At 36.6% G+C, this 14,823-nt stretch overlaps 1 protein-coding gene across 1 annotated transcript in view; it reads left to right on the forward strand.

The window, feature by feature from the left end:
• The first annotated feature begins 184 nt into the window (after nucleotides 1-184).
• The window catches only part of CENPP (centromere protein P), a 174,510-nt gene continuing 159,871 nt past the window's right edge, over nucleotides 185-14,823 (forward strand). The window contains exons 1-5 of the mRNA XM_054688716.1: nucleotides 185-472; nucleotides 2,895-3,076; nucleotides 4,575-4,663; nucleotides 7,556-7,644; nucleotides 14,007-14,103. Of these exons, the coding sequence (XP_054544691.1) occupies nucleotides 264-472; nucleotides 2,895-3,076; nucleotides 4,575-4,663; nucleotides 7,556-7,644; nucleotides 14,007-14,103 (666 nt within the window). The 5' untranslated portion in view covers nucleotides 185-263. The remainder of the gene's footprint in view (nucleotides 473-2,894; nucleotides 3,077-4,574; nucleotides 4,664-7,555; nucleotides 7,645-14,006; nucleotides 14,104-14,823) is intronic.

The following is a 14,823-nucleotide window of genomic DNA, read 5'->3' on the forward strand; positions in this document are numbered from 1 at the left end:
GGTGGATCATCTCGCCCTCGGCAATTGGGTTGGAGCGAACCGTAGCTCTCGCAGCGTCGGAACTTAGAAAGCCAGCTGTGGCTGCCTGTGCAGGGACAGCGACAAGTTCTGTGCGCTGTGCAAGCGCGGGGTAGGGCCACTGGACCCGGGCGTCTCGGGGTTCCTCCCCCGCCGAGCTCCGGGGATGGTCGGTGCCCGAGCGCGCGCGGCTTGAAGAGCCGGGCGAGGGCGCGAAGTTTGCGGCTTTGGACCAGCTGCGTCTCATGGATCCGGGGCGGGCAGAGCTCCGCGCCCCAGACATCTCTAGTCAGGGCCCCGCCACGGACGCCGGGACGGCTGAACTCTGCGCTCTGGACGCTTCTGGGCAGAGCCGATCCATGGCAGAGCTCCGAGCCCTGGAAGCCGAGATCGCTACCCTGCAGCGGGCGTGCGAGGAGCTGCCGGCGCCCTGGGGAGACGCCCCCCGAGCCAGGTTTGTGAGTCCTCAGGTCGATTGGGCTCCCCCATTGACACCCCGGGGCGTGGACGGGCGGGACTCGCGACGCTTGGGTGACAGTAGGGCCAGGTCCGCGGAAGGCCGAACGTGTTCCTAATTGGGTTGATGACCATCCGGGAAGTTGCGTTCTCTTAAATTCTTTCTTTTGCTGATGGTTACGGAGAAGAAAGTTTTGCTCACGTCATTAGTAATCTGGCCTTTGGTGGGAAGCATTATTTAGCATTTGATACCTGTTGGAATTCACGGTATATATTGTATGGGTTATCTATATGGTGGGTGGTACAAAATTTTCTTAAAAACTAGGTAACAAAGTAACTTGATGTAAAGAAAAAGAGTATCATGAGTAAGGTTAATATGGGAACTGCCACAGTCTTCAGTGGAGGTTAAGTGGAGGAGTCTAGTGAGCTGTAAAGTCAAGTCAAAAGTAGGAACTGTAGTCTCTATAAGTGGAAAGGTTTTACCCCAGCATGATGAAATCAAGATTTTATGCCTTCTAACTTTAGGACAGAGGGGTAATGAGAAGGACTATACAGGGCCCATCACATCCTACAAAGGTTGCAGTTGATTCACAGAATAAGGACCTTTCCAGGTCTTCGGAAGCATCTGATTACTGGGAGAGTAATTAGGGAAGGAGGGTGGAGGAGCAAGTCAAATGCTACAGCCTATCAGAAGCAAACTTTTGAGAAAGAGTTAGATATTGCAGTTTAAGGAAATAACATAGTATCTGATACACTGGTTATAAATTTCAAAAGTTGGAGGCACTCCTTCCACCTTTAACCTGGAGAAAAGGTGTCCTGTATAAAATTTCAAAAGGAATAATTGGCAACTTTCTTTAGGGGCTACTCAGATTCACAGCAGGGTAATAGGCGTACTGTACTCTATCCTATCTCAAGTTTGTCTCTTTACAGACTTTAGAAAGTGTTTAGGAGTGTGATTCACCCTTTAACTTTTCCTGAGGGAAAACACCTTGAGAATTTCTGAGTTACTTCTGAGTTAAAGGAGGAGGCATCATCACTCTAAATAGAAGCAAGGAGTCCAATCTTCAGAATAATTTCCATGGAGTAGTGTTTTAGTTACTTCTAATGACTGCTCTGAGTGGGAGGGGGAAGCTTCCACCCATCCCAGAGTATGCATGTATATCAAGAGATATCAGAAAGTTCCTGGAACACCAGCTGTTATAATAAAACCAACTTGCCAGTCTTCACTAAGCAGTGTCCCACCATTGTACTCCAACAGACATTCCCTTTGTACTCCAACAGACATGTCCTTTGGCAACTGAACAGTTTGCAATTGCTGTCTGAATTATTTGTGAGAGTTCTGGTTCAGCTATGTAGGGCTTCACCCAATTGAGAGTGGTATCTCTTCCATAATGGTTGGTTTGGTGAATATATTTTATCACTTAACCAATAAGATTTTCTGGCAGCAGCAGCCTCCCTTCAGGATATGCTAACAATTTCTTCCTCCTCCCTTGAAGTTACCCATTCTTTTGCCCTCTGGAGGTTGTTATCAATATATCCTGGATGAAGAGTCCAGGTTGAGATTCAGAGAGGATGGATGTTCAGTCACAAGGAGATAAGCTGCTATATTGACTACTTGATTAGTTTTTCTGTTTCCATGGGCAATTTCACAATCTAATTTTTGGTAACATTAGCAGTGCATTATATCCACAGTGTTGGGTAGATTTATACCTTCGGTAAGTTGGCTAATAAAATCCCCATATTTAACCTTTCGGTTATGTGAGGTTAACATTCCTCTTTTCTTCCAAATGGCATCATGTGCACGAACAATTACAATAGCATACTTGGAACCAGTGAATATATTTAATACTCTTCTTCTTGACTAAATTAAAGGGTCACTTGTAAACCAGCCCATCTCTAAGAGCTAGGTTTATTAAGTTTTGTCCTAAAATCTTGCCCTCAAATGGTAGGGGAGCGCTTCAACGCCTGGGTAAGGATCTGCCTTGGTGGCAGTTGTTGTGACACAGACATCTGAAAAGGTGTAATCCTATATGTCTGAATCACATGCAATGCTGTAAACCAATGTTATCTCAAAAAAATAATAACATAAAATAATTTGATATGTCTAGGATATCAAACATTTAGGTTGGAACATTTTAAGCATTCCAACCAATAATAGATACTTTATTTTGCAAAATACAGCTGTTATAATTTATTTTACAGTTGTTTCTAATATGAGAAATATGATAGTATAATTTGGCTGTTTGTTTTATGTTGAGATTAAATAAAGATTGCATTGCCAGTAGTCACACTGGTGTTGAGAAAATTCTTAGGTGGTTTTAATGGAAAGGACAAAATGAGAAAGGTTTTATGGATTATTAGATAAAGCACTTTCAGTGGTTTCTTCATTGGAATAATTATTTCTGATATTTGCTTTTCAGAAAATCATTTAAAGAAATACACCAATCAAATTCTGAAGTATGGGAACCTTCAAAAGATCTGAGAAATTGTGTTGGACATTTAGAATCAGAACTTAAGTTTCTAAGTACACTTACTGGCATCAATATAAAAAATTACTCTAAGAAGACGGAGGAGCTTAAAAGTACTGAGATGGCAGAAAATAGTAAGTGTTAATTTTAATCTGGGAATGGTTTCAAGGCTAAGTATTATACATAGGAATTGGTTGTTGTATAGTTGAATTAAAATTCTGCAGGATAATTATTTGAAAATATGCTTGTGGTAAATATGCTTGTTTAGTCGGGTGTTTTTTGAGCATAACAGTATGCAAATATACTCTTATTTTTATTTATTTAGTTTTTAAATTGAGTAACTAAATACTCAAGTAACAGAGATACGTGATTATAAAGAACACCACCACAATCAGTTTTTAAATATTAGGAGTTGTTTGCACTGACAGAAAAGCTGTCTCAGCTGCATTGCTCTACTCCTAATGAACAATGTGGCCTATTGCCCAGATCAGTTTCAGCCACTGGGTCATTGGCTCGAAGGATGGTTTCTGGTCCCAGTGACTAAGGTTTATTGCCAAGGATCTCTAATGCATGGACAGATAAGGGGAAGGTAATTCATCAGTGCAGTTGGATACCAGGAACATTGTTGGGACAAGAGTAGCATTCCCTAAAAGGAGAATCACTTTTAGATATGGCTTTCTGGTGTTTGCACAGAAATAACTTTCATGACAGAAGAGAAGAAGAGTGACCCTCAATGGGCCTTAGACAGTGCACCACAGTTTGTATTACATATAGAAAGGGGTGATGGAATTTTCAGTTACTTGGTAGGAAGAGATTGAGTACAGAGAAGATGGAGGTTGAGGATAGGCTAGTTTAAAGAAGTTTTTGGTTGTCTTCCTATTTTGAGCTTCAAGTTCACCCCCTCTCTACAGGTATTGGTGCCACCAATTCAAAATGCCTTTTTGGTATTCTACTATGTAAGTGGGCCAAATTCTGAATTTCCCCCTTTGCTGGCTTAGGTTTCAGTGATTTCCTGGGTTTTCCAGGTCACCTTCATTTGTTCATATGCTATCTAGCTCATCCATCTGATTTCCATTTTCCAAGATTGGATTACTCTCATTTTTCTTCTCTTTTATCTTTGTAGAATTGTACCCTTCTAAAAATACCTTCATAGCAGAATGAGGTGGTAGTAAAATCAAAATAGTAGTTATATCTTGCGGTATTGTGTATAGCTTGGGAAAGGGTATAAAGAAACCATAAGGAATACTATAAAATTTCTGTATTTTCTTTTGGGTGGTGGTTATATAAGAAGCACATATGTGAAATAATATTGAGCCATATAGTTAAGATAGGGCATTTTATGCATTTAAGTATATTCATGTTATACCTAAAAAATAACCTTTAATTATCTTTTTTAACTTAGGATATTTTTACTTCTGACTTTTATCTTTGGTATAATTGACAACTATAAAATATAAAATGTCTTTAATCCTCAAAAATAATCAGTTTGGTGAACATTCTTTTAGATATTTTCATTGCTAACATATACTCTCACACTTATGCCCACATATATTATAGTCACATAAAATTAAATAATAGCTATTTAAGGAAAATTTTAATTTGTAAATAAAGGTTTGTTTTTTTGATTTACAGGTGTAAAGAAAGTTCTTCAGAGACATAGATTATCAGGAAATTTTCACATGATTACATTTCAACTTGAATTTCAGACTCTGGAAATGCAGGTAAATTAGGGAGGATCCTGTGATAACAGAGACTGTTGCTGTGAAATAAAATCCCACTTCCCAACCTCCAGCAGCGACAGAACTAAGGAGGAGTTTGTGAGCCAGGACCCTCTGGTAACACATCTGTACAAAGTTGTGCCATTAAAAAATTATTTTAAGGTGTATGTACCCTGGCAACTGTGCTGTAGACAGGACAACCGATGAAGTTCTCTGCCATTACGAAGACTTGGAGTCTAAATGAATTTGCAATAGGGGGAGGCTGGGAAGAGTGCCATCAAGAGCAGTTCTGCCTTTCACTCTCCCAGCCAAAGCTTTTATTTCAGATATGAACGGAGGAGCAAGAAAATAACACGCAATTGTGCTTTTGCTTATACAGATTGATAAGTTATTGCTGAAAACAAGCTTTTCTAGTTAGTAGGGAACATATGCACAAGCCAGTATGTCCTCAAACAACAGGAATCAATTCTGGGAAGAAGTTCTGTTTGCAGAATTTCTAATGTCCTGGAACTCCACATGCAGAGTAAACAGGTATTCTGCAACAACTCTAGCTCCCTTTAGGGCAGCAGGCTCCCCACACAACTGCATATGGTAGCGTTGTTGCTGAGTGAACAGGCGTTTTATTATTGAAGGACCCCTGGCTTCTAGTACAAGTCCCAAGGTCATAGGAATATCCAAGGCAGTCATCCGATATGCCAGGCATCTAATATTTATTAGTTATCTATCACTGTTTCACAAATTTTTCTAAAACTTAATTACTTAAAATGACCAAAAGCATTTTATCTCACTCATTTTTTCATTGGCGCAGAATATGGGACCTGCTTGGTTAGGTGTTCTTGCTCACAGCTTCTCCTGAGGTTGTGGTCATTTGGGATCACACCTGAATAAATTAGAATTAGTTGAGCTACACATGACAAGAAAACTTAAAAGGTAATTTAAAGTACTAGTTTATTTCTCTGTTGCTTAAACAGAATTTTAGTTTTCAAGGGCTAGGTCAGTGACTCCATGACCATTAAGCTCTGCCATTACAGTGTGGCTTCTACCTCATCATCCTGTTACCATGTCAGCATTCCATGGGACAGGAAGGGAGATGGGCAAATAGGGCTTAACTTTTCCTTTGAAGGACACTTTCTAGAAGTTGTAATAGCTATCATTTTCAGTTAATGTTCTATTAGCCAATAAGTTAGTGTATGGGAAAGTTTGGTCTTCCTTACATGGCCATGCAACCAGTGAAAAATTGGGGCAAGAAAAAAATACAAGTTTTGGGAAATACCAGCAGTTTCTGTCCCATATGCTAGAAGGAATTCAGAAAACAAACAAACAAAAAAACCCTAAGGAGCGAAAGATATAAAACAGTAATTGCTGAATCTCTGAAGAGGCGTAAGTTGACGTTCACATTTCAAAGTAGGTAGGTATTTTTTTAATTTCGGAGTTTTAATTAATTTCCTACAGAATGAGCATGTTATCCCTGGCTATGTTTAGAACAATCATTTCCTCTCTGCACTTTTCCAATTTTATGATTCTTCTTCAGAGTAGATGGGTAAGCAAGATTAGAAGCAATTTCAAATAACTAAAATTAGTGAGATTTCAGGGAAATTATGTATGTGGGACTCAGTCTTTCTTAGAGAAGAAAAGAATAAAGGACTACCTCATTTTTTTTGTTGTTGTTTAGCATTCTGATATATTAGTGTATTGAGAATTTAAAAGAAATTATTTAATGGTAAATCTTTACATATTCTAGGCCTACTTGTATGACTATATATTTAGAAATATATCTTTGGTAGAATTTCTGGGTCAGTTCTTATTGCTAGTAAATTCTGAATTTCTTTCTAAAATGGCTTTGCCATTTTATATGTTGAATAGATTTTTATAGTTGACTGATAGGAAAAAACAATATTGAATTCATGGCAACCTTCAGTGTTCTAAAACACATTTTTAAAAACAAAATTTCCACTAGAGGGAGATGTTTAGCTATCAGAAAATTTAAAAGTAACCTAAAGAATAAAACTATCTTACAAGATAGATTGTTTTAATTAAGTCGGAATAATACAATGTTAGAATCAAAGTGACCTAATCAATAGAATGTTGGAACCAAAAGTGATATTATAGTTTATCTAGGTTAACCTTCATTATTTTACAGGGAAATATAACAGGAGAATTGCAATGATTTCTCATGTGGGTATAGCTACTTTAAGAGGTAGGCAGACTATACAGCTCTGTTCCCCAGATTTACTGTGTTATTGTTAGTACTGCACTGTTTGTTTTTGCACAAGCATCAGAATTAACATATACTAGCATTCATAGTTCTTGCAGCATAATAAATCAGATAGATGGGAGATTTTTTATAAAGTGACAGATTAAATATGTTTACCTAACTTCTCCCCCGAAACCCAATGAAATGAACTAATCAATTTAGAAATTGGGAATTGTCTTCCCAGAATATATTCTGTATCACAGGCGCAAAAAAAGTACCTGTATTGAGCTATAATTAACATACCATATAATTCATCCATTTGACATGTCTGTTCAATGATTTTTAATATATTCACGCTTATACAGCCATCACTACATCAATTTCAGGACATTTTCATCACCTTATAAAGAAATTCCAAACTCTTTGCACCCCTCAGACTCCTTCTGCTCATACCTGTGCCAACAGTTAACCTTTTGTCTATGGCTATACCTATTCTGGATACTTCATGTAAATGAAATCATATGTGATCTTTTTTATTTGATCTATTTTAGATATTAACTCTCTTTTTGATCATTTCTTTTACTTAGATAATGTTTTCAAGGTTCTTTTATGTTATAGTATGTATCTATACTTCATTCTTATTTTGCCTGAATAATAGCACATTGTATGCTCTGACATATAATTGTTTTTCTTTATTCTAGAATAAGGAGAGTTTATCTTCTGTTATTACTGACCTCAACATAATAATGGAACCTACTGAATATTCAGAATTAAGTGAATTTGTGTCTAGGTAAGCTATTTTATAAGTCAGTTTTCTTAGGAGAGGTTTTCGCTCTAAGTTTTACGTTTATTTTTTCTTCTTCTTGATAAGTGGCTTTATTGTGGCTTATATTTAGGCATATGTTTTCCCTATCATTCATTCTGTGGACATTTAATACGCCATGTACATTAAAATGAATATGTGTGCAAAAACAAAGTTATTCCTTGATATGTACAGATTTTTTAGCCTAATGGCAAAGTCAGATATTAAATAATTACAGAAGGAAATAAGAACTGTAGCTGTTAAATACTACCAAGAAGAATTACATAAAGTGTCATCTGAAAACTGAGTAGGCATAACTGGTGCATAGGTTCTGTGCTAGGATGGAGCATGGCATCTCTGAGCAACTGCAAGGGGATGAGAATGTTTTGAGGAGGGTGAGAGCACGGGCTATAGTATGAGATAAGACTGACAAGTGTGTAAGGTCCATACCACGTAGAGTTAAGTCATAGACTTAACATCCAGTGTGAAACTATTAAAAATTTTTAAGCAGAATCTAAGGACAACAGAAGTATAACATCCTATTAAGAATTATTTTGGATGCTGTAAGGAGAATGAATTGAGGGGATATAGTAGATACAGGAGTATCAGTACCTGCCTATTAAAACAGTTCAGGCAAGAAAAGTGTGCAGTATATTCTAGAATAATGGTATTTGAGATAAAGAAAGATGGATGAATTTGGGGGATATTTAGGAAGCACAATTGTAAGAACATGTGTTTATTGAATAAGAGAAAGTCTGGAGCCATTAATAGGAAATAACTCTTTGATGATGGTGATTGCATTTGTTGAGATAGGATATGTTGTAATAGAACCATGTCAGGTTAGATTGTGACTTCAGTTTGTGCATGATGAATGTGAGTGTCTGTGAAATAATGGAGTGAAAATATAAAGTAGGCAGCTCAAAAGAGGTATAGGTAAGTGTATCTACCAGTGGGTAGAAGTTAAAGCGTTGAGCAGAGGTGAAATAGCCTATGGAGAGAATACAGAGTGAAAATAGAAAAAGAACTGGAACTAAACCTTGACTTTCTAAAATGTACTGACTGAATATAAAGGAAGGATCCTCCAAAGGGATTCTGAAAGGAACTATTTAGGAAGTGGGAAGAAAACCAGCAATGCGTTGTTGACCATTGACAACTGGGTTGACTGTTTCCTTTCACATCCTAAAAGATATCCTTGCAATATCTTCTGGGTTGCACTGGTTGTGACAAGACGTCTGTAATTAGTGGGTTTATTTTTCTAGGGTGTATTTGTGTGGAAATTTCTAACTATATCTTTTCAAATACCATGTCTATCCTGTTCTCTATTTTTCTGTAACTCTACATACATGTTAGAACATGTCATATATTGTCTCAAATGTTTGGAATCTCTGTTTCTTTCACTCTTTTTGTTGTTGTTTATTTGCACTTCAATTTGAATATCTTCTGTTATCCTATCTTCAAATTAATAAATTATTTCCTTAGCTTCAGTCTAGCCAGTGAGGCTTTTGAAGGAATTCTCTAATGTACTGTCCTTTAATTCTAGAATTTTCATTTGATTCTTAATTTCTCTCTGCTGAAATTTCCTATTTGTTTATGCATGTTATCTAATTTTTCACTGTATATTTTAATAATTGTAGTTATTTCAATAATAACCATAGCTTTTTTTCTTTAATGTTTCATTATGGGAAATTTCAAATATGTAAAAATAATAGTATAATTCATTGGCAATTACCCATTGGGCCCCTTCAACAGTTATCAACATTTTGCCAATTTTATGTCATTTATTACACTCACTTATTTGTAAACTTTTTATTTTGAAATAGTTACAGGTTCACAGGAAGTTTAAATAAAAACCAATATACAAGGAGATTCCATACGACAGTGGAATTATCTTGTGTAATTATAATATACTGTCAAAACCAGAAAATTGACATTAGTATAATTGTTCTTTCACATTTTACCAGTTTTAGAAGCACTTATGTGTGTGTTCTGTGTAATTTAATTTCCTATGTAACTTCATGAAACCACCATCACATTAAATATATAAAATTATTTCATATTCTTTTGTACTAGCTCTTTTTTCCTCCAATTTTTTTATTGTAGGAAAAATATTGAATCATCTTTGAATCTGATTCTTTTTATTAGTTTTTTCCCTCTTTAATTTTTATGTCTCAATTTTTTATTGATTGCTCCTTTGCTCATTTTTAAATTGAATTGTTTGTTTTTCTTTGCTATAGAGTTGTATGTGTCCATATATTTTATTTATTTTTTTAAAAATTTTTATTAGCATTTATTTGTTATAGAATAATTATTTTAAGATAGATTTATTTATACAAGAACTGGGGTATAGACAAGAGGTGTGGGAGGGTGAGAGAATTCACCAGAGACAGAGCAGAGAGCAGAACAGGCAGGCGGACCGAAGACACTGCTGAGGGGAGCAGTGGACATGACAGGAGAGGTCTGCCATGCCATGTGGGTAACTCCCTGGCTGGCTGGGAATCTAACCCACGCTGCAGAGGCTGCGGGCAGCTTCACAGCACGGTGCTCAACCAGGGAGGCCCTCTTCATATATTTTAGATATTAACTATGTTAGATACATGATTTGCAAATATTTTGCCCCATTCAGCAGGTTCCAGGATATTTTCTTTTCCTTTACTTTTCAGTGGTTAGATTATCATGAGTTTAGGCATGGCTTTCTTTGAGTTTATCCTTTCTGAGGTTCTTGAATTTAGATTTACATCTTTTATAGCAAATTTGGTGTACTTTGTCATTATTTCTTCAAGTATTTTTCTCACTCACTGCGGTTTCTGTTTCTGGGTCTCTGTACGCCAACTTCTTTGCTCAGCATAATGCCTTTGCGATTCATCCATCTTTTCATTTCTGAGTAGTAGTCCGTTGTTGGATACTAGTTTAGCCATTCATCTATTGGAGGACATTAAGCTTATTTCCAGTTTTTGGTGATTATGAATAGAGGCATTGTACACATTCATTTAGATTTTTTGTGTGAACATAAGCTTTCCTTTCTCTAGGGTAAATAATGACAAGTAAGCTTGTTGGGTCATAGAATAAGGTTATGCGTAAATTTATAATAAACGCCTCAGCTGTTTACCAGATTGACCATACCATTTTGCATTTTTACTGGCAATAGATGAAAGTGACTGATAACACTTTAATGAGTTGAGATGATATTCACCTGTTTTTTCTTTCCTAATATTATGAGGAATTAATTTTTTGAAGTTTAGAATTTTTGTTCTAAATTTTTCTTTGTTTTACTTACCCTTGAAAAAGAGACATTTGGAGTTATTTTACTAGTTGGAGTTTGCTAGTTGAAGTTGAAACGTGTTACTGCCAACATTTTATGAAACAAATCTATAACATCTGTTTTACATTTAGTGAAGTTTGGACTTTCCTGGGGAAAAATAGATAAATAACAATCACTCTTACTTCTGTAAGAATCAAAATATACACACAATTTCTTTCCATAGTGGAAAACTATATATATACTATAATAGAGTACCCTTTATGGAGATGCAAATGGAATGAAGGAATTGTGACTTACTGCACTTTCAAAGTTGTTTTTAACAAATGTGCATAACAGAACCATCTTTTACTCTGAGGGTTTATAAAGTATATATATTGTGTTTAAAGTTGGCTGTTGCAGTTTTTAAGATTTTTTTCTTGACTTACTTTCTCATATGAGGTTGAGAGCTTATTTTCTTCTCCCTTGGATCATGGAGATTAAAATATCATGTCATGTTAACCCATAGGTTTTAAATAAATAACTGCTTTTCTTTATAGGCCCATAATTTTGGAGAGTAATTTGTTCTCTCAGGAATTAAAAAAATATATGTCATATATATCAGAGTAAATTTTAACACTTAATCTCTACCACTCCATGCAAAACAGATGCTTTTTAGGAAAATGCCTTCAGACCCTCTGCTTATTTTTAAATTGGATTGTTTGTTTTTCTTTGCTAAAGAGTTGTATGTGTTCCTCATAGATTTTGGGTATTAACCTCTATAAGATATATGATTTGCAAATATTTTGTCCCGTTCAGTAGGTTCCTCTTTATTTTGTTGATGTTTTCCATTGCTATGCAGAAGCATTTTTGTTCGATGTAGTCCCATGTACCATGTTTATTTTTGCTTTTGTACCCTTAGCTTTTGGTGTCAAATCCATGCTTTGTTGTCATTACCAAGACCAATGTCCTCTTCTCATCTGGCATAACCTCTGCTGGCTAGAGAGAACAATATTTTCCAATGCCTTTTGTTTTTTTTAATTCTACTCTTTGACAGTTTTGCATTGCAATCTGCTCTAGCATTCATATTAGAAAATATAAGAGGCAAAAGTAAACCCAGGAGAACTTGTCACAGGTCCTCCCTGAATTCCTAAAGTACCCATTCTCCTTTCTTCTATGTTCAGAGTCTTCCAATATTTGATTTATATATTATATCCTTGGTTCTAAGTTATATTTATGTGAGCATACAGATGGATTGTGCTTAATTACTCCATCATGACTAGAATGGAAACTCAGTTCCCACAACCCTTTGCTGAATGAATGATTAGATGAATATGTGTGGCTTGTCTGCAAGTTGCTCCTAAGTGTTTGTGTGTGTCAGTATAATAATAGATACACTATTGAGAGTATTAAATAAATTCCTATGGCAGTACATAGGAGTGCAATTGTGTCTTGCTGTTTGGGAATAGGATATATGGTGTGGTGATAAGGTCATTGTTCTGACAATAATTCTCTGAGTGTCCTATAATTCAATTCAATCCTAATACTAACTTCCTGGACTTAGTGCATACCCCACAGTTTCAATGCAAAGTCGTCCAAAAGGGTGCCCCCACTGTAGTTGCAACCACAAGTCTCAGGGACCATATGTAACTTCCACCTTACTGCCTATAAATTTAGTGGTTGTCATGACTCCCTTATAGTCAATAATTTTCCAGAAGGATTCAGAGAACTAATTGAAAGTGCTATACCAAAAATTACAGTTTTATTTAAAAAGTTGCAACCCAGAAACAGCCAAATGGAAGCAGTGTGTAAGACAAGTTGGGATGGAGTTGTTGGGCATTAATAAAGATTTTCTGTGCCCTCTCCTTGTGGATGTGAGAACATCAGCTTTCCAGCACATCAGTGTGTTTAGGTAGTTCCACTAAGCTTTATTGTCCAGCGTATTTGTTGGAGTTTCATTACATAGTCATCCTTGATTACATAATTGGCTGTGTCAATGAACTCAATCTCCAACACCCTTCTCCCTGGAAGTCTTAAGGTCCAAACCTTTAATCATGTGACTGGTCCTGAAGCTATCCAGGGGCCACTCTTAAGTCACCTCCTTAGCATAACAAAGATTCTCTTGGCACTCAGAAATTCCGACAGTTTTTTAAATTCTGTGCAAGAAACTAGAAAAAAACTAGGTACATTGTTTATTACCACAGTAATCACAGAAGATTTCAAGGAGAATGTGGTATTTAAGTGATATATGAAATAATGGATAGGATTTAAACATTTGAGGGGTCTCCCTTGTGGCGCAAGTGGTTAAGACACAACCTATGAAGCTGTCGGCAGCCTCTGCAGCATGAGTTCGATCCCCAGCTGGCCAGGGAGCAACCTACATAGCGCAGCAGACCTCTCCTGACTGCCCGCTGCTCCCCTCAGCAGTATACTACGGTTAATCTGCCTGTTCTGTTCCACATTCTGTCTCTGGTGAATCCTCTCACCCCCCACACCTCTGGCCTGTACCCCAGCTCTTGTATGTATAAATAAATAAATCTTTAAAAAAAAAAAAATAAACATTTGATGATGGGGAAAGGGAGATTCTATGTTGAGAAAGTAGCTTTAGCATTCACACAGGACCACATACACAACAGTGCAGGCAGGGTTCAGTATATGGAAATAAATACTTTTTGTAGCTTTAGTGTATAAATATAAAGAGCAATGATAAGAAATAAAACCAGGTTGGAGGGCCTCCCCGGTGGCGCAGCGGTTGAGCGCTGGGTTACGAAGCTGCCCACGGCCTCTGCGGCGCCGGTTCGATCCCCGCTGCTCCCCGGCCACCGGAGGAGGGTCCCACATGGCGCACAGACCTCTCCTGCCGCCCGCTGCTACCCTCAGCAGTGTACTTTGGTCCTTCTGCCTGCTCTGCTCCCCGCTCTGGCTCTGGTGAATTCTCTCACCCTCCCGTGCTTCTGACTGTACCCAGTGCATGTATAAACAAAAACAAACAAACAAACAAATAAATAAATAAATGAATAAAATACGTGCCTCTTTAAAAAAAAAAAAAAAACAAAACCAGGTTGGAATTCTCATTTAATGTTGTTTATTAATCATAGAATTTTTTCTCCTTCAGAACAGAGGAAAGGAGAGATCTCTTCATGTTTTTTCGAAGTCTGCACTTTTTTGTGGAGTGGTGTGAATATCGTAAGCGCACATTTAAACATTTCAAGGTACTGTCTAAATTTTTTAAATGTAAACATATATGAAAAATGAAACTGATGTCAGTTTGGAGATTTAACATACATTCTTTCCCTAAAGCTTTCAAACAATACAAAATATTTTCACTGTCTTCTAGAATTTGCCGTACTTGAAACGAGAAATGGTTCTGTATAATTATTGAATCAATTATAGTATGATTTGTTGTCCAAGAAATGTAGGTATATTCTTACTTATTTTGAAAAATTGATCTATCAAGATACTGATCTACTTCAAGTAGAAAATGACAAATGCTAAGAATATTATCGTAGCAGACTTACCAGATAGCAGTTTTGTCTTTATTGCTTGAGTCAGTGTCTTTAGAACTTCTCAATTGTTATATATGTCAAGTTTAATATTGAAGCCTGATTTTTATGAAGTAACACTTCTTAAGATATACATATATTCTAAGGTTTCTTTTTGCTCCCTTTTTTTGTTTTCTGGAATGGCTGAAATTATGCTTGCCTGAATGGTAATTCCCTAGGCCTTGCTTAGTTGAGTAGCATCAAACTATAAGAGATATTAGAGATCCACAAAAAAATTTCTGAGTTAACATAAATAGTATTAAAGGTTCAGGTTCCCTCAGAAGCCTGTCTGGTTAATGACTGTTGCCTTTGGGGACTGGTACAAACTCACCTATAGTTTTTGCAATTTTTATTAATTTATTATAGGCATCTATTTAGTTGAACTAATAA

The sequence above is a fragment of the Talpa occidentalis genome, unplaced genomic scaffold (assembly GCF_014898055.3).
Source record: "Talpa occidentalis isolate TD23 unplaced genomic scaffold, MPIMG_talOcc4v2.1 talOcc4.7, whole genome shotgun sequence".
NCBI lineage: Eukaryota > Metazoa > Chordata > Mammalia > Eulipotyphla > Talpidae > Talpa > Talpa occidentalis.